General features: G+C 45.6%; 1 protein-coding gene across 2 annotated transcripts in view; it reads left to right on the top strand.

The window, feature by feature from the left end:
• Positions 1-25,738, top strand: part of INTS9 (integrator complex subunit 9) — a 1,072,683-nt gene that overhangs the window by 929,756 nt on the left and 117,189 nt on the right. For both annotated transcript variants that reach the window (XM_069605700.1, XM_069605699.1), the window contains one exon: positions 20,047-20,214. In XM_069605700.1, coding sequence (XP_069461801.1) covers positions 20,047-20,214 — 168 coding nt within the window. The remainder of the gene's footprint in view (positions 1-20,046; positions 20,215-25,738) is intronic.

Raw genomic sequence — 25,738 nt, 5'->3', positions numbered from 1 at the left:
ACGGCAGGATCTGGTGGATCGCCTCTTCCGACGGTGGGGCACACCCCAGATCGACCTGTTCGCGACGGCGACGAACACCAAGTGCCGGAGGTTCGCCAGCAGGTTTCCCCAGACGAGGAGCATGGGCGATGCTTTCTCGTTCCCCTGGGAGGGCCTGTTCCTCTACGCGTTCCCTCCCTTGCCTCTGCTAATCCGGCTCGTCAACCAGCTCAAGAGGTCACGGTGCAGGATGATCCTCGTCGCACCTGCGTGGCCGAGGCAGATATGGTTCCCGGACCTTCTGGACTTGTCAGCGTCCCCGCCGATCAAGCTGCCGGCGGACGCGGATCTACTCTCCAGGGAAGGAGGCGCCATCATCCACCACGACCCGAAGTCGCTGAACTTGCAGGCCTGGCTCCTGCAGCGCTAGAGTTTGGAGGATACGACATACCGGCCGATTGCAGAGAGGTTCTTGCAAAGGCCAGGGCGTCCTCGACTCTTAAATGCTACGGACACAAATGGAAGAGGTTCTCTGTCTGGTGCCACGCACAGAAGATTAACCCTCTACGGGTTACGGCCCCCCAAGTACTGCCGTACCTGCTGACGCTGGCCAAAGCTGGTCTGGCACACGCGTCCATCAAGATTCATCTTGCTGCGATCTCCCGATACACCAGAACCACGGGGCGGATGTCCTTGTGGTCTCATCGTCTGGTGAAAGAGTTCATGAAGGGACTGTTCAGATCGTTCCCGCCGGTGAAGGCTCCGGCCCCGGCGTGGGAGCTCAACGTGGTGCTGACCAAGCTCATGGGACCTCCGTTCGAGCCTCTGCACTCGGCCCCGTTGAAGTTTCTATCGTGGAAAACAGCTTTTCTTGTGGCCATCACCTCCGCACGACGAGTGGGAGAGATCCAGGCCCTTTCCTGCAAGGCCCCGTACTTGACTTTCCACGACACGAGGGTAGTGCTCAGGACGCACCCCTCCTTCATGCCCAAGGTACCGTCGGACTTCCATCTCAACAAACCCTTGGTGTTACCTGTGTTCTTCCCGTCGCCTTCGTCGCCGGCTGAGAGGACTTTGCACTCGCTGGATGTAGCTAGAGCGCTGAAGTTCTACGTGGACCGCACGAAGGGTTTTCGGAAGACGTCACAACTCTTTGTGAACTTTGGACCTGTCAATCAGGGGAAGGCTCTCTCGAAGGCTTCCATTTCCAGATGGCTCTCCGGCTGTATCATGTACTGTCATCGGTTGGCAAACCGACCGCTGCCTGGCCGTCCGAGAGCCCATTCCACCAGAGCGATCGCAGCTACCACGGCGTTCCTTTCTGGTGTGCCCCTGCTGGACATATGCAGGGCTGCTACGTGGAGGTCGACGCACACCTTCACGAAATTCTACTGCGTCGACCGGGATTCCAGGGAGGAGTCCAGGGTCGGCCAAGCAGTGCTGCCCAACCTGTTCGCCTGAGGTGAGCCTGGTGAGGAGGTAAGATGCTTAATGTTGAGTTTGATGTAATGCTTAATGTTGAGCCTTTGCCACCTCCCGTGGTTGTGCATGTGTGTACTGCTATGTATTCTTTATTCATGAGCATGTGAATCCATGCCAGACCCCATGCTGGAGAAGGAACAAGTTACTTACCTGTAACTGTTGTTCTCCAGCATGGGTCTGGCATGGATTCACATGCGAACCCTCCCGCCTACCCCTCTGCGGCTCTTCACTTGGTCATACTGCCACTTCACGTGCTTCCAAATCTGAAGATGGCTGCCAGAGGCGGTGCTTAGGTGGAGGGCAGTCATTGGCTGTGGTCAGTATGACGCAGAGACCAGTGATTGGTTATTACTACGAAAGACAGATCAGAAACGAAACTGATACTGGTTTTTTCTTTACCGAGGATTCCCAGCCTGACGACGGGGAATATTCATGAGCATGTGAATCCATGCCAGACCCATGCTGGAGAACAACAGTTACAGGTAAGTAACTTGTTCCTTATATTACATGTAATAATTGTTTTTTGTTTTTGGAATGGTAACATCGCTTGTAATAATCGTTTTGCGTGGTGAATGCTAATATCGCTTGTAGTAATGGTTTTGCATGGAGGAATGGTAATATCGCTTGTAGTAATGGTTTTGCATGGAGAAATGCTAATATCGCTTGTAATGGTTTTGCATGGAGGAATGGTAATATCGCTTGTAGTAATGGTTTTGCGTGGAGGAATGGTAATATTGCTTGTAGTAATGGTTTTGCATGGAGGAATGGTAATATCGCTTATAGTAATGGTTTTCCTTGGAGGATTGGAAATATCGCTAGTAGTAATGGTTTTCCTTGGAGGAATGGAAATATCGCTAGTAGTAATGGTTTTCCTTGGAGGAATGGAAATATCGCTTGTAGTAATGGTGTTGTGGCGAGGAATGGTAATATCTATCTAGTAATGGTTTTGTGTGGAGAAATGGTTATATTACATGTAATAATTGTTTTGTGTTTTTGGAATGGTAATATCGCTTATAGTAATGGTTTTCCTTGGAGGAATGGAAATATCGCTAGTAGTAATGGTTTTCCTTGGAGGAATGGAAATATCGCTAGTAGTAATGGTTTTCCTTGGAGGAATGGAAATATCGCTTGTAGTAATGGTGTTGTGGCGAGGAATGGTAATATCTATCTAGTAATGGTTTTGTGTGGAGAAATGGTTATATTACATGTAATAATTGTTTTGTGTTTTTGGAATGGTAATATCGCTTGTAGTAATGGTTTTGTGTGGAGGAATAGAAATATCACTTATAGTAATGGCTTTGCTTGGAGGAATGGTAATATCGCTTGTAGTAATGGTTTTGCTGGAGGAATAGGAATATCGCTTGTAGTAATGGTGTTGTGGCGAGGAGTGGTAATATCGCATATAGTAATGGCTTTGCTTGGAGGAATGGTAATATCGCTTGTAGTAATGGTTTTGTGCGGAGGAATCACAATACTGCACGTAGTAACAGTTTTGTATGGAGGAATGGCAATATCGCATGTAGTAATGATTTTGTGTGGAGGAATACTAATATCGCTTGTAGTAATGGTTTTGTGTGCATGAATGGTAATATTGCATGTAGTGGTTTTGTGTGGAGAAATGGTGATATCGCATGTAGTAATGATTTTGTGTGTTGATTAACGCTAATATCGCTTGTTGTAAGGATTTTGTGTGTGTGAAGGAGTGGTTATATTGCATGTAGTGGTTTTGTGCGGAGAAATTGTGATATCGCATGTAGTAATGATTTTGTGTGGAGGAATGCTAATATCGCTTGTTGTAATGGTTTTGTGTTTGTGCAGGAACGGTAATATCGCTTTTAGCAATGGTTTTGTGTAGAGAAATGGCAATATCACAGGCAATAATTGTTTTGGTTAGTGGAATGGTAATTTCGCTTGTAGTCATGGTTTTGCGTGGAGGAATGGTAATATTGCTTGTAGTAATGGTTTTATGTGCAGTAACGGGAATATCGTTTGTAGTAATTGTTTTGTGTAGGGATGGTAATATCACAGGCAATAATTGTTTTGTGTGAGGGAATGGTAATATCTATCTAGTAATGGTTTTGTGTGGAGAAATGGTTATATTACATGTAATAATTGTTTTGTGTTTTTGGAATGGTAATATCGCTTGTAATAATCGTTTTGCGTGGAGGAATGCTAATATCGCTTGTAGTAATGGTTTTCCTTGGAGGAATGGAAATATCGCTTGTAGTAATGGTGTTGTGGCGAGGAATGGTAAAATCGCTTATAGTAATGGTTTTCCGTGGAGAAATGCTAATATCGCTTGTAGTAATGATTTTGCATGGAGGAATGGTAATATCGCTTGTAGTAATGGTTTTGCGTGGAGGAATGGTAATATCGCTTGTAGTAATGGTTTTCCTTGGAGGAATGGAAATATCGCTTGTAGTAATGGTGTTGTGGCGAGGAATGGTAAAATCGCTTATAGTAATGGTTTTCCGTGGAGAAATGCTAATATCGCTTGTAGTAATGATTTTGCATGGAGGAATGGTAATATCGCTTGTAGTAATGGTTTTGCGTGGAGGAATGGTAATATCGCTTGTAGTAATGGTTTTGCGCGGAGGAATAGTAATATCGCTTGTAATAATGGTTTTGCGTGGAGAAATGCTAAAGTCGCTTGTAGTAATGGTTTTGCATGGAGGAATGATAATATCGGTTATAGTAATGGTTTTCCTTGGAGGAATGGAAATATCGCTAGTAGTAATGGTTTTCCTTGGAGGAATGGAAATATCGCTAGTAGTAATGGTTTTGCGTGGAGGAATAGAAATATTGCTTGTAGTAATGGTGTTGTGGCGAGGAATGGTAATATCTATCTAGTAATGGTTTTGTGTGGAGAAATGGTTATATTACATGTAATAATTGTTTTGTGTTTTTGGAATGGTAATATTGCTTGTAATAATCGTTTTGCGTGGAGGAATGCTAATATCGCTTGTAGTAATGGTTTTGTGTGGAGGAATAGTAATATCACTTGTAGTAATGGTTTTGCGTGGAGGAATGGTAATATCGCTTATAGTAATGGTTTTCCGTGGAGGAATAGAAATATCGCTTATAGTAATGGCTTTGCTTGGAGGAATGGTAATATCGCTTGGAGGAATGGTTTTGCGTGGAGGAATAGGAATATCGCTTGTAGTAATGGTGTTGTATGTAAGAATGGTAATATTGATGAATGAATGGTTTTCTTTAGAGTAATGGTTATATTACATGTAATCATTGTTTTGTGTGGAGCAATGGTAATGTCGCTTGTAGTAATTGTTTTGCTTGAAGGAATTTAGAGTATGGAAAAGGTCATGCCCTGTGCAGACATGGATTTACCTGCGGAGGTGGAAGTGGTGAATAGGGATTGAGAAGTCTTGTGGAATAGAAGGCCTACCATCCCTGTATGAATGGTACATGCTATAGCCTTGTGGCCTGCAGAGCACGAGGGATGGATGCAATTAAGCCTTTTGACTTCCTGGCAGTTGCCCTCAGTCTATATTTTGTGATCCAGGGTGGCCTGAGGAAGGCGAATGCTGGGGCATAAAGAGTAAACTTCACAAAACTGAGAAGGATGGCGATGTGGTAGTACAGCAACCGCCACAATTTCCTCCACACGAACCCAGGCAATTTTCAAGCTGATTTTTAGCAACGTGGTAAAAATGCCAGAACCTCCACAATCTAACTGAGTCCAAAAGGGTTATCGCGGGAGTATATTGGCACTACTGTTGGCCCAGTTATTAGAGAAGATATCTGCCTTACCACTTCTGGGGGTTACATTGCATGAAATCCAACTTACGGAAGAGAGGAATATTTTGGGCTTGGTCTGCTGACTCTGGTAAAATGACTTGATGTACAGCTTGGGTGATTTACAGCTGGCAATATTCACCTGCAGATGGGATGGTAGAAGGCGAGCAAGACCCCCACTATTAGTGATAATCTCTCCCTGGAGTCAGTGGCTCTCATGTTCCTGTTCTGCTCCCTTTACCTGGATATGAAACACTCTTTCGTTAGACCCTTGTTTAATTATCTGCTATGTATGAAGTGGCCTTCCAGATCCTCTCGAGCCCATCAAGTAGTGATTGTTAGTTTGAGCATTAGCCGAAACTATTGCATTAGAGTACAGATGGGGAGAAATGGCATATGAGGAGGTCCACATAGCTTGTAGGTGTTGTTTTTCTATTTGCACTCTATTTGACTGCCCATGGTCATGCTAACACATATGGCCATTCTCACCCTGTTCCTACCCCTCCCCCCCAAAACACCCTCTCATGGGAACCTCTTCCATTCGATTTAATCAAGCCTTACCATCAAACTGTGTACTCAAAGTGCCTGGCAGTGTTTTTTCAAAGCAGTTGTCTGAGAGTTAGACTTGATTGGAGCTGTAAACTGCTACTGTTGTAATGCAAATGTCTTACCCAGGTCTGCCTGCAGCCACTCGATTTATAAGTGCTATGCATGTTCTTCACTGAAGTCCTGTAAAAACAAGCATTGTCAAAGCCAACAGTTATTGGCATTTGCCAGGCACTGCTATTAGATGTGAGGTACTTGCACCATTTTGCACCCTCTACAATCAGTGGCCAGTTAATACCACTACGGCGGTGTCTGGCAAGTTCCTTTCCCATACCTACAGAAAAGCTCAAACTGTTGCAACAATGCATTTTTTTTCTTCCTGTAGAGAACATAGAGCATAAGAGACAAAGGGAGGTGTAGGCTGTGAGATGGTGAGATGGTGAGATGGTGCGAGGGTCCTTCCGGCAGTTGCCTGGCAGGATAGCCTATGCAAGGTTGAGAGGAGTGAGTGTGACTGTGATCAATTGATCAATGGGTACTGCAAGACTAAAAGTCAAAATGTGCTGCTCTGAATGGAAGTCTCTTGATTTTTGCAACCACTCTTTCTCCACTAGATTTTTACCCTCTCTCATCAAGCTCTTCCTTGTGCATCCCCTCCTCAGAAAACCTTCTGCCGATCCTACCTGTCCAGCAAACTACCGCCCGATCTCTATCACTCCTTTCATGGGCACACACCTGGAAAAGCTGGCCATCTCCCAGCTTAATCTGCACAATGAATCGGTTGGTTGTCTCCATGACAATCAGTCTGGCCTAAGAGCAGCCAGAGGCGTGGAAACTGCTCTCCTGAACACCTTTGAAGATCTGCTCGCTAATCTATAATCTAGCCTTCCTTCTATCCTCATCCTCCTTGACCATTCCTCTGCTTTTGACATGGTCAACCACTTCATCCTGATCAAGCGACTCTGTGAGAATCTGGACATCACGGATCAGGCTCCGGAGGGCCTGACTTCCTATCTCCTGGACCGACCCTACCAGGTACAACTTGGGTCCTTTCTCTCCACCACCTCTCTCTCTACCTGTGGTGTTCCCCAGGGCTCTAACTTCTCATCCTGGCTCTTCAATGTCTAATTGGCCCCCTTGGCCCACCTGATCTCTACCTTCTCCTCTTACTTTCAGTGTTATGCAGATGACACTCAGCTCTCCTCCAGGCTCCCATCAGTCTCCTCACCTCTCTCGCTCATTCTGGACTGTATCCACGATCATGGATTGGGACACCTCTAAGGACCTCTGCCTTGATGGCAGTAAGACTGAGATCCTTCTCATTGGGACCCTTCTTCTTGATTTCCCTCTTTCACTCTGCCCTCCATCCTTGGGCCCTCTTCCTTCGCCTTCCAGTGAGAGAAAAAAACCTTGGTGTAATTTCGACTCCACCTTCTCCTTCTCACCACACATCACAGACCTTGCCAAGAAGGCCCACTACCAGCTGCACCTCCTTCGAGGTATTCTTCCTTTTCTCACTTTCCCCCAGAAGCTCACTGTCTCTCGAGCCCTGGTTCTCTCTAGGCTGGACTAACAGCCTCTTTCTCAATCTTCCTTCCTCTACCCTCCGCAACTAATCCAGAACAGGACTGCAGGACTTATCCTTGGCTTCAAGCCCAAGGTCCGTATCTCTCCAGCCCTGAAATCTTTCCACTGGCTCCCGGTGGCTGCAAGGATCAATTTCAAGACCCTCTGCATCATCCACAAGGCTTTCTGGGGCCAGGGCCCACACTACATCCAACTCTTTCTTTCAAAATACCTTCCTTCTCGAACCCTTTGCTCAGCTACTTCCAACTCTGTGAAGGTCAGAAGATTCTCCAGGCAGAGAGTGGGGGGTAGATCTCTCCCCTCTGCAGGTGCCTCCCTCTGAAATAACCTCCCTGCCCCTCTCACACTTGAGCTGGACCACCTGGAGTTCCAGAAGCAGCTCAAGACTTTCATTTTCTCCTCTGCTTTCTCCCCTTCCCTCTGCTGCTGACCAACTGTCCGCTGCGCCGACTGGTTGCTTGGCTACCCCCAGAGTCTCACTGGGTACCAGGATCCTCCATGATCAGTCTCCTCTGCACTGCCTCCAGGCCTGTCGCACACTTAGGAGCTGTAACTGTAACCTCTACAGTCCCCTGCCTCTTTGCACTTACCCAGAGCTGTGCTGCCCTGATAGCACTTACTCAGAGAATTGCTTCCCTGATTGCACTTCCTCCTTCCGTCTCCTTGACACTTCCCCTTCTCCCTTCACCCTGCAGTTGGCGTTGTCGCACTTGCACGATCTGAATAACTCAAGGTCTAATAAGATAGTTTGTCTTGTCCTCCTTCTAGCTTCCCTCCCTTGTCTTGTCGCGCCTAGAAACACTTGTCTACACGCGCGTTATGAATGACATACCATATTAAACATGGGTAAACGTGCACATGCGACTCACTTTGTAGAGATAGAAGATTAATGGCAGTATTAGCATTATGTTTATGGTATACAGATTATTTTACTATATTATATTTTTTAGAATCTTTTGTACCAGTTTTGTACTACTTGTTGACAAATGTTCTATTGTGTTGCATTGCAATATGGACCCGACATGAGGTATTGTACTTTTAAGGAAATTCTTAATTTCCAAAATAATGTTTCTTGATGACAACGCCCAGGTCATTTATCTGTGATTCGTTCACATTCTCTGAGATAGAACTTCCAGACTTACCGGTTCAACCGCTGTCTCAGCGATATAGTGCTGAACACCCTTTTCTATGTCTCGTGGGTTTTGTGTGGGTCCAGAAACTGTCACCCTCACGGCCATTCGTTGCCTTCCTGAGCTCATTTATGCCACTAATGCCTACCTGCAAGTACTTTTGTTGCATACGTTTTTATTAGGTATTTATATGACAAAATGACAAATTGTAAAAGTCAACAGTTTGCAAAGCTAAAAAGAAAAAGTAAAATGTAGCATAAAACAAAGGATAAATGCATGCATAAATTAACAATTCAAAAAGTTCCAAAACAGTTGATCAAGGTTATGAGAAGAATGAAACATCAAATTGATAATGTAGAGAAATTAATTAGAGATATTTAAAATTAATTGATTAACAAGAGCATTCTAAACATTTTATCAAGGCTGGTAATAAATTACAAAACAATACACGACACACCAAGAATAGGCATTGTGAGAAACCTGAAGGTGTCTCCCTGGCTAGTCCCCGGGGATCTGTCATCCAGGTGGCCAGGACACTGCCATCGCTACTGGATCCAGCTCCTGGGGTGGACCAGTGACAGAGGATCACCTGGATGGGGGGTACTCGGGGAGTGGAAGTAGGACGCCAACAGGTGAGATGCGGTATCCCCCTTGTTCCAACACCTTTTCCTGCTCCGACCACATAGGATATTCAGAGACACTGCCCCCGCCCCCTTTTCCGACACGAACGCTCTCACAGACCACAGACCGCGGACTAACACAAGAGCCGTTTACCTGACGTGTCCCAATACAAGTGCCAGGCAGTCAGGCAATTGACCTGTATCACACACACCTGATGGCCCTTTTCCTTCCCCACCGGGATATAAGGTGGAGCATGAGAGCACACTATGAGCAAGGCTGCATGGCCAGGGTCCAGGGAGCTAACTGAGCATGGCAGTTCAAGAGGAGGAGAAAGACGGTGCATACCGAGAGGCTGACAAGGAGAGGAGCGACCTTGCCCTTTCCGACCAAGGCCCGTGAACCCTGTGCAGAAGGAATTGTAAGACCGTGAACAACAACCAGCGTGTCATGCAGCAGATGTCAACAGTACACGAGACCCTCCTGTGCTGATAACCAAGCCGAGGAGAGACATTTGTCTCCGTGGAACCAACTTTGACTGCAAAGAGAAACAAAGCCAAGCGGTTCATCACAGCCGGTGAGTCGAAGGGAGAGTTGGTAAGAAACCGAACTGTGTTGAATGACAAGTAGCAAACGGCTAATTGAACTGTGAAAGCTTAAAAGAACTATTGATGAAAAAAAGGGGGCAAACCAGCAACAGAGGAGTCCAGCATCATGTGGGTGCTCACTCGGGAAACTCTGGGCGATTACCGATTGTTGAAACTACGATAAACCGAAGGCCCTGGGAAAGGCAAGGAGAGGGGGTCTAAGTGGTCACACAGGGGTCTTCTAAAATCTTCTTACAGTCGAAAGTCTTTGACCGACAGATGATAGGGAAGTGAATCCCACACCGTAAGAATTGAATGAGAAAGGCACGATTGACAAGATTGGCAAGAGTGAACCCGAAAGAGGGATGCCAGTAAAAGGGGGCGAAATGCAATATATTGGTACTAGTATGAGGTAGTATTGTCTAATGGCATATTTAGATGCCAGGAAATAACATTTCTTTTCATTACGTTTTGCACTACATTATCGCAATTGGCTGTGCTTATATTTGAGATGGCACAATATAATGTAATGGCATATATAAAATACCAGGGAGTAACATTTCTTTACGTTGCGCTTTGCATGACATTGTCGCACTTGACTGTGCTCCTGTTAGAAATGGCGCAATACTCGGAAATCAAAGATTCAATTGATTCTCCTCATTGATCACATGCATAATGCAGTGGGCGCCAAGAGATAACATCTCTTTTGTTACGCGCTGTATTTCATTATCACAATTAGCTGTGCTTGTATTAAAAGTGGTACAATGATCGGATACCAAAGTCTCAATTAATTCTCCTCATAGGTTACACGCGTAATGCATCACTTGTACTGTTTACATCGTTCGGCCCCAATTATCTAACATGACCGCTTATTAATCATACTCAAAAACGTTAATTCGCGTTGCGTGTAGAATATAGAGTTTCCCCTTTGCCTGCAAAAGACTGCAATTTGTTGATGGTCTCTTACCTGTACTGGTCCTTGATCGCGCTCTCGCGCGTCGGTCTGTTATTCACAGAGGCGCCAAAATGGCGTCTGTACTCAATATTCGATGTTTCCATTATCGTTATGGAAACAGTCTCAAAAGTCCCTTTTTCCTTTCTACCACCGTATTACAATGGCGCACAATCTGTTGGAATAGCTTTGCCGTGTTACTGTGAAAGCAGGGCTTATATTGCCCAATTGTCGCATATGAAGAAGGTCTATTAGACTACTGGCGAGCTGTCAGTACTTAGATAAGAGCTAAATGCGTTCTTAAGTTGCACCATTCCATACGTTATTAAATCTTTAGTTAATGTTGCCAGTTAGACTGAGTTGAAAAACATATCAGTTGGTGCTTAGTGTCATAATGTGACGCTGTGTGGCATTGTAAGATATGGTCTATCTTGATAGCGGATTACCAATTCCCATTTACACCATTTTAATTGGCCAATTGCTATAACAGTGCATTAAGTAGATCACTCTTGGTGGATGTTATTAACCTTAACGAATACCCCAATACCTAGGGGCAGTCTCAATGTATGGTTGAGATTCAATGGTACTTCCATTTGTCCACGATCAAAAATACATTAATAATTTCGTGTTTGAGCTTAAATGTATCAGTATTATATTTATATGTGTAACCCCATTTAAAAAGTACTTGTCCTTAGAGAAGCCTATAATATTAATTTTAGTTTCCCATATATGGTTATGCTCGTCGCAAATAGGGGATTTTTAGACGGACATTAGACACTTATTGTAATTAGCACAGATGCATATAAATAGGTCAATTCCATTTATCAAAGTATAATTATAAGAAAGACACCATTTCATTGTCGGAGTTAAGACCCCGAACGGTCGTGTTTAGTTTGCAGATTATTCTCGCCTCTGCTTGGCGTAGTTTCTTCTCCTTGTTGCCTCCTCTTCTGCCCATTGTAGTTTTCTGTAGACCTATAAATCTCATATCAGCTTTGTTTGCCATTTGTTGTTTTTTTTTGCCAACGGAAGTCTCGGGTCTTGACTCCCAATCTTAGCTAAGTGTTCTTGGATACGTGTTCTCAATTCTCTGATGGTACTACCAACGTAAACCAAATTGCATACGCAGATAATACCGTAAACATATCTCGCTTTGCAGTTGATTGGTTGTTGGATCTTGATCTCGTTATTGAACAGGTCCTTAAACGTGTTTGTTTTTTCATGCGTATATTTGCACATTGTGCAATTCCCACATTTCCTGAATCCATCACTGGAGGATTGTAGCCAGTTTACAGTATTTGGTTTTTCTGAGTCGGGTAACAATGATGGACTCAGCTTGTTCTTTAAAGTCTCTGCCCGTCTAAAAATAATCCTTGGTTTGGGATTGACATGATTCTTAATATTCTCATCCAATTTTAAAAGATGCCAGTGTTTGGAAAGGGTTTTTCTCAAAAGGGTGTGATTGTTGCTGAAATTGGTAATGAACCCCACTTTTGGCTGTTGTTTGTTTAGTGCTTGGTGCTAAAGTCTGTTCTTGTGTTAGTGCTCTACTTCTACTCATAGCTCGTTTCACACAGTTTTTTGGGTATCCTCTTGCCATGAACCTCTTTTCCAACAGAGCACATTCTTTTTCAAATGCTGCAGTGGTTTGGCAATTCCTTCTTGCTCGAAGGAACTTCCCTGTGGGTATATTGAGGATAGTAGATCCTCTCTGAGGTCTTGATTCACGACACCATAGTAGGAGGCAGACTGTCTCAGCATCTGAAAGAATGGCAGGGTATTACTTTAGATGCTTGGGCATTAGAAACCATAGCCCTAGGTTACTGCCTCTCCTTCTTTCAGAGACCTCAGAATCATCCACTGGGAAGCCATTTGTTAAAGGTTCCAGATCTGTTCCCTTTGCAGGAAATGTTGAGCCTGCTAGAGGAAGGTGCTATAGAGGCATACCTGTAACAGAGAGGAACTAAGAATGGTATTCTCCGTATTTCCTAATCCCCAAGGAGGACGGAGGACTGAGGCCCATCTTGGACTTGAGATACTTGAACAAGTCCCTCAGGAAGGACAAGTTCAAGATGGTCACAAGTTCTCAGATCCATCAGCCCTCCAGCCCCAGGATTAGATGGTGTCGTTGCACCTTCAGGATGCTTATTTTCATGTGCCAATCCATCTCAAGCAGACCTCCCTCCTCCCTGAGGTTTTTCACCAAACTGAAAGCTGAGGTGGCAGCGAGTCTCAGGAGAGGGGGGGGGGGATTCACTTCTAACCCTACCTGGACGATTGGCTGATCAGGGCACGTTTTCCCAAACAAGTACTGGATCATCACAGCATGACCTGCCACTGTCTCCACAGACTGGGCTTCTCTCTCAATTACTAGAAGTCCCATATGATACCATCTCAAAAGCTCCAATTCATCTGGAAAAGACCTCACCACCGGAGGTGAGGGCTCAAGACATTCTGCAGATGGTCACCAAATTTCAGAGTGGCTGGCGTCTCCCGGCCTTCGACTTCTTGAGGTTGCTTGGCCTCTTGGCATCCAGCATTTTCCTGGTGCCAGAGGCTCGCCTGAGAATGAGATCCCTCCAATGGGCTCTCAGGACACCGTGGTCTCAATTCTCGGGCAACATGTCACACCTACTTCAGGTTTCAAACAGGGTTGCACAGAAACATTTTGCCAACCATGGCCGGAGATAACAATAGTGATGGACGCCTCTCTCACGGGATGCGGACACCTTGCGAACGATCTGACAAGTAGCAGTCGTTGGTCTCAATCAGAGCCCAAACTACACATCAATCTTTTGGAGCTGAGAGCAATCAGACTCGCACTGAAGGCTTTTCTGCCCTCTGCACAGGGAAAGAATGTGCTGATAATGACGGACAACACAGTGGCCATGTACTACCTCAACAAGAGAAGTGGTGTAGGGTCACTTCCACTGTGCAAAGAGGAAATGCAGCTCTGGTTCTGGGAAATACAAGAAGGAATCTATCAGCAGTTTACCTAGCCAGAGAGGAGAACACGGCGGCGGACGGTCTGAGCAGGCAGAGCACAGTGTCCCACGAGTGGGAGCTAGCTCAGAAAGTCCTTCAAAAGATCTTAACCCTTTAGAGAAACCCTCAAGTGGATTTGTTCGCGACCAGTGTCAACCGGAAGTGCTAACTGCTCTGCTACAGGACATTTCCCCCAAGAGTAGCTCTAGGAGATGCGTTCGTGGTGATCTCAGAGTTTCCACTCCTGTATGAGAGTCCCTGTCATTCCTCACGTGATCAGAAGGTTGAGAACGTTCGGGAAATCCCTTATCGTAATTGCCTCAGATTGGGCCAGGAGGACTTGGTACCTGGACCTTTCTGGACATCTCCATCTGCCCTCAAATACGTCTTCCACAAAGAGAGGACCTTCTCTCGCGAGAGGCGGGTCGGGTTCTCCATCCAGATGTCAAGACACTTAGCCTTCATGCCAAGGTTTCTGGGATGCTGAGGTACAAGGATTGGGACCTCCCAGATGACGTAATGGAGATTTTGCTTTCGGCCAGCAACAAAGTCTTTGTACCGTTGCCATTGGAATACATTCTGCAGCTGGTGCAGGGATAAGAATATGGACCCTTTTCTGTGCAAAACACTGGAGGTGTTATGTTTTCTGCTGCATTTGGCCAATCTGGGGCTCCAGGTTGGAACCATTAAAGGTTATTTAGCGTTGCTTTCCATCTTCAAGCACTCATCCGAGGAAACCTCATATTTTAAAATACCTTTAGTGATACCATTTCTAAAGGGACTCACTAATGTGTTCCCTCATCTCCTTTTAAGGTTCCTGTTTGGAACCTTAATCTTATTTTGAAGTTTCTCACGAGTGCTCCATTTGAACCACTCCGTTCATGTCCCTTAAGACTACTAACATTCAAAACCATATTGTTGTTAGAGTTGAGATCAGCCCGTAGGGTGAGTGAGTTTGCAGGCACTATCTTCTAAATCACCTTTTACAGTCTTTTATAAGGACAAAGACGTCCTTAAGGTCAAACCTTCATTCCTACCTAAGATTATTTCAGATTTTCATTTGGGATAAAAGATAATATTACCTACTTTTCACCATCCACCTCATCCTGGCAAGGAAGAGGGGACGCTACACAGACTTGACACAAGAAGGGCTCTGAGTTTCTGCATTCCAAGGATATCAATGGTTCATCTAGATGACCAACTGTTTATAGGATACACTGGTCAAAGACTGGGGCAGGCTGTAACTAAACAAACCTTGTCCAAATGGGTTATTGTAGATATTACTGACTGCCATAGGCTGGCCGGGAAAGATTCCCCAAAACGCTTGAGAGCCCATTCCACTAGGGGCATGGCTATTTCTTCTGCTCTGTTTAGAGGTGTTCCAATAACACATATTTGTGAGGCAGCCACTTGGTCTACCATTCACACTTTTACAAAACATTACTACCTTGATTCCACCTTAAGTCAGGATGGAAGCTGTGGGAAAGCAGTCCTTCATTCGGTTCACAATATCCCCCGATGACAAAATTCGTACTCCCTCAGCCAAAACTAATACTGCTTTGGGAGTCTATCATAGATAAGAAATACGTGGGAGGGCACAATCCGTTCGAAGAACAAGTTACTTACCCCTGGTAACGTTCTTTCAACTGGATGTTCCTCCCATGTATTCCTCATCGCCCCTCCCAGCCTACCACTCAGTAGAACATCCATGTTATTGCAGTTTATGCTTCTTCAGAGTCTAGTATGGTCTAAACAACATTAATGCTGATAGTTCTACTATAAGAAAGACACGAAAAAACAGAACTGAAGCCAATGGACGCTGCGCGTTGCATATATACCTTCGATGACATCATCCTCGAGACGGAGGCCCTCGAGGGACATTGAATAGACCGCATGGATGCACAGCGCCCTCTGGCGAAAAACATTTTTGAAGCAACTGTATTAAGCTCGCTGTTGGAGATATCATAGATGAGGAATACGTGGGAGGAACATCCAGTCAATAGAACGCTACCAAGGGTAGGTAACTTGTTCTTCTCATGGGGCGCACCACTCTCTCACCACTCGGTGCTCTGGTGCTGCCACCGACCTGCGCTATATGTTGTAGCGATTACCAGCTCCCTCCACTCCCTGCTGGTGCTCCCCTGCTTGGGAAACTCCAGGCGCTCTCCGCTTTCTAAGCGCACTAGTGACTGCCTCAGCCCATATCAGGTGTGCAGGACGCCATTTCCCGCTGGCTGTCCTTCACACTCCTCACTTTTTTCTGTTTGCCGCAGGTGTCTCCGGCCCAAGGCTGCGCTTCAAATCAGATGGGGCTCAGGGCCAGCCCTGCCGACTTTCTCACACTCCAGCAACTCCTGCAGGTACAGGGAATGTGGGGATAATTACTGTTTACAAAATATGCGGGTACGGAGCTCACGCCATTCGCGTCCACTCAGCCTGCCATCTTGGCCATGCCGCCCTCTCCAAACATTTGTTGATCACTGTGGCTCCCTGCCAGCAGGTGCTCCCTGGGACCTACCTGTGGTTTTTTAGGTTCTTAAAGGTCCCTTGTTTGAGACTTTCTGACGCCACTGTGAAAAATCCTGTCGTCATGATGGTGTTTCTCTTAGCAGTTGCTTCAGCCAGAAAGTTGGGGAGATTTGGTCCCTTACCCGTAGTTCTCTAATTTGGGTTTAACTATCCAGCACCCAAAATTCCCCGAGTTTCTTATGTCCCAGGAGTTAGTATTCCGCTTTCACCACAACAAATGAGAATGCAATGGCGTAGAGGTCCAAGAATACAGAACCAGTTTTTTGAGTGTGGCTTCAGTTCATTCCTATAGTTGCCCAGTTACAGTTCAAATTTGCGTAAGGATTACGGCACCTACTAGAAATGATATAGGATTCTGGTAGTAAGGGTATGTTTCAATCCCCTAATTTTAGGGATTCTGATCTTTTAGGATTACCAAATTAATATATGGCCTCCTGGTTATAGCTCCCAGTTCACTTCTTTGCGTCGCAGTCTTTGGGTTTTATTCCACTGTTTGGTTCTTGACTTCAGAATCCTAAGGATATAGCGCCCAGTTATCATTATTGCTCCTCCCTAACACTTCGGTCCACACATCCTCCACTCTCTACCCTAACATGAGACTGGGAGATCTGACCCTCTGCTTCCTCCCCTAGTTGTGTGTAGATCCCTTGCTGCCAAATTGCTCACCCTCCCCATCCCCTGTTGGTAGTTCCCCATGCCCTTGTATTCCCCCCCTGCGATCTGCTTCCCTCTCCATGTACTTACCCCTCTGACTTGTATAGAGTTCTGGTGCTTCCCAAAGGTAGGTCTGGGCTCAATAACTATCCTAATAATAATATCCATAATAATCATCAAGGACTTCTTCCTCATTGCAGAGGGTACTTGTCAGGAATTGGTATTCTGGCCTTTTTGCCATGGGTCGCCCTCCTGGGCTGATAAAACATTTTACAAACACCTACATCATCAAGTATTTCTACCCCCTTGGTTCGGGTAATTATCGGACTTTGTTATTGTAACTCACCATGGTCACTCACCTGGGCCAAAGCCTTCTCAGGTCTCTCTCAACATTGGCTCTCAGCCAATCATCTGCAGGCTCTTGCTTTTCTCTCCTTCTCTGTCTAGTGTCTGTCCAGGTCGAAGATATAACTCCCGGCACACTCTTAGCTTTCTCTCCTTCTGTCTTATCTCTCGCAGTACCAGGCTCTCTACTTGGGACTCCTTATCTTCCCTTATTGCTTTGAAACCAGTAGGGTGGCCCGGTCTATGACCTTAAGGGCTGAGCTGTGGTCTCTTAATAAATGGCTCTCGATTCCTTGCATTATCCATTATTACTGCACCTCTGATATGGGGTTCCACTTAATTAAATTACTCACTCTCTGTAATTGTTCAGTCCATTTAGCTAACCTTTCTCTGGCTAATGGTCCTCCAATCTAGTGAGTGTTCTCAGTTGTGCTTGTTCAACAATCTCTTGTTGGTCATTACGGTTCATGAGGCATGAATAGGCAGAGAGCTTAAAGAGTTGTGCCACCTTTTTGAAGTCTGGTGGACATGTTCTTCCAGGTGCTCGGCTGCATGATACAAGCAGGAGTCTCACCAGTGTTTGTACGACCACTGCCAAGGTCGTGTGTGTATGATGTGAAGTGGACCTGTTGTCTCTGGGTGAGTGAGTAGAGGAAAGTGGCTCCCAAGCCTGGTTGCTGCATCTCACGGCTGCAGTGTCAAAACCTCTCTTGCTTTGTGCTTTAAGTACCTCGGGTAAGTTCTCTTCCTATCTACTCTCAAGCCCACTTGCTCTTGATAACGGAGGTGGGCTGAATGAGGGATACCACACCATGGCTGCACCAGGAGGAGAGTAGTAGACATATTAACTGTAGCTAACCTAGGCATGGTGTGTGTATAGGTGGTGCAGTGTGCCAGGAATGAGATGTGGACACAGCGATTTCATAATTTTGATTTAAGGCTTTTATTTAACACAAAAGGGGGTTGGAAAATGCCTAACTGTCCCTATTCCTGGAGGCATTTGCCTACCTCATCCAAAACTAAGGGTCTGTCTAATGTCAAGATGTCTAAAACAAAAAGGACAGGCTCCTGCAGCCTTCCTCCCTTGGCCTTCTCTGTGAGGCACTTGGCTCCACGTTTTTCTCGGCAGCACATCGGTCCCTCAGTCAGCACTGAGGGGACAAGACTCTCCCAGCCAGTGTCTGTATCCTTTCAGCTAGTTCAGTGTTTTAAATATCCCGGCACCAATTATGCACTCGCAACCACTAGAGCGCTGCTGGTGCTTCTGGTCTTTGCCTATCTTCGTTACTCCCCTCAGCTTCGTCACAGTACTTTTACATTCATAGAAAGGGAAGTCATTTCTTGGTGACTTATATGCAGAGCATGGGAAGGTATTCTTAGTAGTTTCCATGGGTGGGTGAAGGAAGTTATGACAATATGCCGTTAAGGCATGGGGAATGGAGGGCTATCCCTTTAAGAAAATGGGGGATACCATGTCTCCCCCGATGATGTCTCGTCACTCCCTTCAGGGTTGCCTCCCCCCATGTGATCCTCCCTCATATAGCCGATGCAAGGGTCAGGATCACATAGCAGCTGCTATCCCCTAGCCACATGGGGAAAGGTCACTGCTGGGAAAGGAGTGATGATAACATCGGATTCATCACAGCAGGCAGGATGATCTGTTCAACAGAAATATTTTCTGCATGCCAAGAGATTGTGGATTTTGGACAAACAGCAGTGGGGCTATAACGTAAGACAGGCATGGTGGCAAGGCATGGCTTTAAATCCTTGCCCTTCTGCAAACTCCAGGTAACTCGTCATATGGCTGGTGGACATCCCTGGTTATCAGAAGCCTACTGATCCCCAAAGGACACATATCCAATTTGACTGTCACAGTGTATTTATTTAATCACATCCACCCTCTTTTATTTATAACAATGCCACAATCTCAGCTGATGGCTAGAGAGACAGGATGTTTAATGTAAGTAGATGTATGAAATAAATGTTTCTGTAATGTGTAAATATATAATGAAACCAGTAAGATACACTTTGGGATCCCTCTCCCTGGCACTTCTTCCCCCACCCCCTCCATTCCCCTTGCACTTCTCGTTCTCGCACTTCTCCCCCCTTTTTCCCCTTGCAATTCGCACTCTCGCACTTGCACGATCTGAATGACACAAGGCCAAGTAAGATCGTTTGTCGTGTCCTCCCTCTGTCTCCCCTCCATGTCTTGTTGTGCCTAGAAACACTTGTGTACATCTGCGTTATATGACTTATCATATCATCTCCTTTGTTTGGCTGATGTTACCATCACCTCCTAAAGGGTAACAGAGCCCTCTTTCAGAATAGTCATGTCTAGTCCCACATATAGCTTGATCTTTCCATGCCTTTCATCGCGGCTTGAAACACTTATGTATAGGCGTGTTACAAATGCCCCATCTTATCATGCCTACTGTTGCTTGCCCTTACCACAGTGTTAATAAATGCCTCTGGCTCCATAGGCTGCTTCAGCACTGGTTCCTTTTATTTAAGATGCTTTGCTGACATCTGAAAGGATACTTACCCCACAGTAGTATATGCACGCTTTGCATCAATTACATTGTGTATATGTAATGGTGATGCCCAGATAAAGCTTAACTGATTAAGTTCTATGGATGTGTGCATCTTCGTCCTCAGCATACAATGGGCATTACAAAAGAAGTGGGCTCTGTTTCCTAGTGTCACCCACTTATGAAGAGACCTAGCACTGTAATAGTGATCTTTCTTCCAATATTGTCCAAGCTTTTATTTCACTGTTAGTTCATTATGAGCCTGAGCAGGTTTGGCTGCATTGAGCACAAGAAATGTTAGATTTCCAAAAATAATGATTTTTTTTTTATCTTAGTAGGAGTTAGGATCTAATGTTTTCTTTCTCCTCCAGCCTGTTCACATGGTTTGCCCAGAGCAGTACACGCAGCCGCCACCTGCACAGTCACATCGCACCGACCTGATGATCGACTGCCAGCCGGCCCCAATGTCCTACCGCAGAGCCGAGGTCTTGACGCTCCCCTTTAAACGACGCTTCGAGAAAATTGAGATCATGCCGGAGGTGAGTGACAAAGGGAGAACTGCCCGCCTTCCTACTGCTGATCACATACAGTATGGCCGAATTACATTACCCTTTTTGAACGTTGCAAGAGAAGGTTAATAATATCCAAATTGGGAGTTGTAGGGTAAGAGAGAGACAGACCAGCAACCTTCCCCATTCAAATTATGGCTTCAGAACTGTGTGAATTGGATATAACTGCTTCCGATTTCTTACAATATTTTCAATGACTGTTACATTCTATACTTAAGAAGAGATGTAAACTAGATACGTAATTCCCACTACTATGTTTCCAGAGATATAATTGTGGTAGGAGTGCAGCAACGGGCCATGCTCGCCACTACATGGTTGTGCATTCTCTGCTAACCTTTCCTGGATAATTCCTTGATTGAGAGGTTGAAAAAGAAGGCATATCAAAATATTTCAACCAAAAATATGTTGCATGTTTTGGTATGAGGTAATAACGCATCCTAACATTTGCAAGCTATTGTTGTGTGCACATGTGTAGTTTCTCATTGCATGGGCAGCTTGAAATTGGGTTTGTTGGATTTCATACAGTTAATGGTCTACTTAAGGCACAGGGAGTGTTTTGCTTCTTCATCCTTGTATTGCCCCTTAAGGATGCTGCTTGTTGTACTGGAGGCCTATTTTCTTTAAGATGGCATTCCTGCACATTCCTGGTAAGTCAATCCTCGTATGGTGCCAAGCTTACATTGCTGGGGCATGCACAGGAAACGGGACCCATGGAGGGGTGCGTATTGGTACCTCTCCATGCTTCCTGGCAGTGGGCATCTTGGAGATCCAGGCACCGGCTTATAGTCCTCCTGAAATGGGCCGACAGAGGAGGTATGTTAAAGAAAACCTTTATATGTATATACTTGCAGGTGTGTCCCAGGCAATGTGTTACTGCATAGTGCTGACATATATTGGCAAAACCAGCATGAAAGCATCTTTATACAATGGTAATCCTTTAATTATTGGGCTCAGCCAACATCAATGTGTTCGTAAGTTGGCACTACTAGAATTATGGTGGATAGTCCACATGAATGTGTTTGTATAGTGTGGCAATGGCAAAATATATTGGCACAGCAGATATGAAAGCGTCCCCCATGCAATACTGACACGTTTGGGCTCTTGCAGTGTGTGATCTTACAGTGGAAATACATGATTTATTGAGCAAAGCCAACACAAGTGGGTTCTCAAAGTGTCAATACTGGTATATATTGGCAGAACATTTATGAAACCATATGTGTACATTACAATGTTGGCATTCTTAGGCAAGTCAACGTTTCAGTATTAGGGACAATGAAATGTCCAATGTTCATTAGCCTTAATCTATGTATGTCTACTTATGTATTGTCCCCGGTGACTGTTCCATTTACTCCCCTCCACAACCTGGTCAGAATGTCCCTCAAACTCCCCCCATTGTAACAAACTCACTGCTTCCCATCAAATCTGATTTGATTGAAACAGGATATCTTTGTGCAACTGTCAAACCTGCTCTGTATTAGCCCATTCTTGACATAATACAATTTAGCACTGCACTGCATCAGTCCTATCTAGCCTATATGTGCCTGCATTGTATCCGTTCAATTTTAGCTTATGTGTGTTTTACAGTCAATAATACTATTTATCTCTGCACTGCATCAGTCCTATCTAGCCTATATGTGCCTGCATTGTATCAGTTCAATTTTAGCTTATGTGTGCTTTACAGTTAATAATACAATTTAGCCCTGCACTGCATCAGTTCTAACTAGCTAATGTGTGCTCTGCACGGCACCAGCCCCTACCTAGCCTACCCGCGCTCCCAGGCCTCCTCCTTTTGACTGCTACTCACCGTCGCGCCCACTCAGGCAGACAAGTTGTTTAACCGCATACCTCTGCCGTACCACTTTAGAACCTTAGGATTGCATGCAACCCTAGCTAACAACCACTAACTCTTGCTAAGCACCTCACCTCATCTCAAAACTGGTATCATGCTACCACACCCCCCCTCTCTAAGGATACTGCTCTCTCTACTGAGGAGCCCCCTCATACGGCAGGCATCCACTCTCGTGCTAATCTTATCATTAGCCAGTCTAGCCGCATTTAGCACTCTGCACGCTGGAATTATGGCCCCCTCTTCGACACCTACAGCCACTTACCTGAGCCTTGAGCCTCCCAACATCTACCTCAATGCCCCTGCCTTATGGTTGGACCATTTCACCAAAAAACCCACACCCAATCAACCATGTTCCACTAACCTAAGAAATAAAAGACTAGGACCCAGATTCCTGGGTACGACGGGACATCCTCTGCACCCTAGCATCCATTCGAAAGCAACCCAGCCCGTCCTTCAAATCTCCTATCTCACCTTCGCTCCAGCGTCTCCACACCTCGGCGCCACCAAGCAAAGCTACACAGATCAAGGCCGCTATGGTCAATGCAAGATCCATTGCTGCACACTCCCTTGGCATTATTGATCTTATCAAGACTCAGGAGCTTTGACCTATTAGCCATCTCTGAGACCTGTCTGCACCCTGACTCGGGCCCGGCACTATCCTTGGCCATCCCCCCTGAGTATTCCATATCTAGATGGACCGCACCACCAGAGGCGGTGGGATTGCATTCATCCATAAAAATTCACTAGAACTCAGAACCCTACCAAGCACTAAGCTGGAATCAGCCGAGCTACTCTGTCAAATTTCCTCTATCTGCCAACCAAACGGCCACTCTACATCTAATCTACAGACCACCTGGTCCACCCACATCGTTTATAGACGACATTACCTCCTTAGTAGTCGATAAAGCGAAAACCAACTCTCAGACAATCATCCTTGGAGACCTTAATCTAGGTCACCAAGACCCCAATGACCTCACAGACACTGAATTCGCCAACAGCTTAACAGACCTAGGTTTCTCATCATATACAAGAACCCACCCACATCAAAGGGAGGTCTTTAGACTGGCTAAGCGACACCAACTGCAACATTAGCCTACTTTCTAATGTTCCATGCGCCTGGTCAGATCACCACATCATCACTTTCAACATTGAAGCAGCGCACCTGCCTACGCCCTCTATCGCCCCAGCCATTCCTACTAGGAACAAAAAGAACATACCTTCCGAAAAGTTACTCCCCCTTATCCTTCCCACCCTCAACAACATCACAGACCTTTTCTCTCACCCTACCACCTTAGCTGACACCTATAACCAGACAGGGCTCTCAGCTATAAACTCCATTACCCCTCTCAAACTAAGGAGACCTAAACAGCATGCGCACCTCAATTCGTGGTTCACACCACAACTCAGAGTGCTACGCAAAGAGAAACGTTGTGCGGAGTCACGCTGGAAAAGCCACCCGTCGGATGCCTACAAGGGTGGTTTATTCCTAGCTACTCTCAACTATAAAGAAGCCATATTCCAGGCCAAAAAAGAGTCCTACAATAACCGTATCCTATCAGCACACTCGAACACCAAGCAACTGTTCAAAATTCTCAAGGAACTTGAGACTCTGGCAGTACCCCCCGACTCCTGTACCAAAGATAGCAATTGGTGCTCCAATATACAGACAGCACTTCTGGGTGAAATTACAACCCTCCAATCTAAATTTAAAGACAAACAAAACTCCTTACATTCAGATCAACTTTTGACTCTTCCCATGTCTAGCACCTGCCAAGCCAACCCGAACTGTAAACCATTCGCCTTCTCCCCGCTCTCCATTCCTCAAGTAGAAGGGATTATAAACAACCTCAAGCCCTCCAATTGTCAAGGTGACATCATCAAGGAAGCATCCCACGAACTAGCCCCCTTCATCACGGCCTTCATAAACGCCTCCTTCAAAACCGGCATAGTCCCTGACAACCTCACGGACGCCTGGGTGCTCCCACTCCTCAAAAAACCATCCCTTGACCCCAACATACCAACCAATTTTAGACCTATCACTACAGTCCCTTTCCTGTTTAAGATTCTAGATCGTGCAGCATACTTGCAAATCCAAGACTATCTTGAATCCAACAATCTTCTTGGATTAAGACAATCCGATTTCCGCCCTAAACAAGGGACCGAAACAGCCCTGATCGATCTGAAAACCCAAATGGAGTTACTAAAGGATAATGGGAAGTTAGCGCTACTCCTCCTCCTTGACCTCTCCGCAGCATTTAATCTGGTCAACCACCAAATACTCTACCAGCATCTTAAATCTGTGGCCCACTTCTCGGACTCTGCCAATGCCTGGATCCACTTGTTCCTAAGTAACAGATCCATGCGGGTCTTCTCGCCCACAGCCTCCGCTGACCCTGCCCCGATTCATTGTGGCGTCCCTCAAGGGTCCTGTGTATCGCCAACTCTTTGCAAAGTGTTTACCAAACCCTTCTTCGATGTGCTTGACTATCTGGGTGTTTCCTACACTATGCGGACGACACCAGGATACTCATTCCTATCACTGGTGATCACATAGCCGATACCAAATCCTTGAATGATATCTACTTGGTCATCCAGGCCTGGATGGCTCAACATGGATTATGCCTCAATGACGACAAGACGGAGCTAATGCCTCAATAAATTAGACCAAGCCTTCAAATCGTTCAACATTGATGGCAATGACTTCAAGGTCTCTGAAGACACTAAAACGCTGGGTGTTTATCTGGACTCTGCTCTCTCTTTGAACAGACAAACGAATGCAGTAACGTCAGCCTCGGCCTACACTTGCAAACTTATTACCGCCTGCAGACCTTTTCTGAACTCACACAATTGCATTACCCTGGCAAGAACACTCATTATGTCTAAAATCGACTACTGTAGTGCCCTATACTTGGGGACAAGCCAGTCTAACCTAAATAAACTGCAAACAGTCCAGAATAACGCCATCAGGGCAGCCCTCAACATCCCTAGGCGGTCCCGCATCTCCAACGTCAGAGCTGATCTACACTGGCTCCCAGTAAAACATAGAATCCCCTTGAAAACACTAGTCTTGACTCATAAATGCCTGGACAACAGGGCCCCACCCTACCTTGCCTCTCGTCTCAGACTCCACACCTCCACACGACCGACAAGAACACCACATATTCACAGTCTCATCCTGCCTAGGTTTAAACTTCAAAAAGCTGGCGGTGTGAGTTTCCCTGTCCTAGCCTCAAAGCGCTGGAACTCATTGCCCACTCCCATCAGAACTGAGCCTTCTTTCTTAACCTTCAAGAATAAAACCAAATCTTGGTTGCTCACGCAGAACGTATGAGGCACCTCATTCTAGACCTGGCACCTATTTTTGTAATACTGCAACTGTATATATTGCTCTGTACTGTAAATAACTATATTCAAGACCTGGCACCTAGTCTATGTAACACTGCAACTGTATATATTGCTTTGTACTGTAATTAACTTTCTGATGTTTGTTAATCTGCTTAGAATCACATGCTGTGCATAGTCCGACATCCAGTGGTCACTGCGGAGTATTGCATTTTGTTTTTTGTAGTCGAAAAGGGGACGTCGACCAGGCGTGTCTGTAACACTATCCCTATAGTGACGTGCGGTGTACCCACAATCCCTCAC

This window comes from Ambystoma mexicanum, chromosome 4p (assembly GCF_040938575.1).
Source record: "Ambystoma mexicanum isolate Mex_15411 chromosome 4p, UKY_AmexF1_1, whole genome shotgun sequence".
Classification (NCBI taxonomy): Eukaryota; Metazoa; Chordata; class Amphibia; order Caudata; family Ambystomatidae; genus Ambystoma; species Ambystoma mexicanum.
This window is presented reverse-complemented; position numbering and strand designations above follow the sequence as displayed.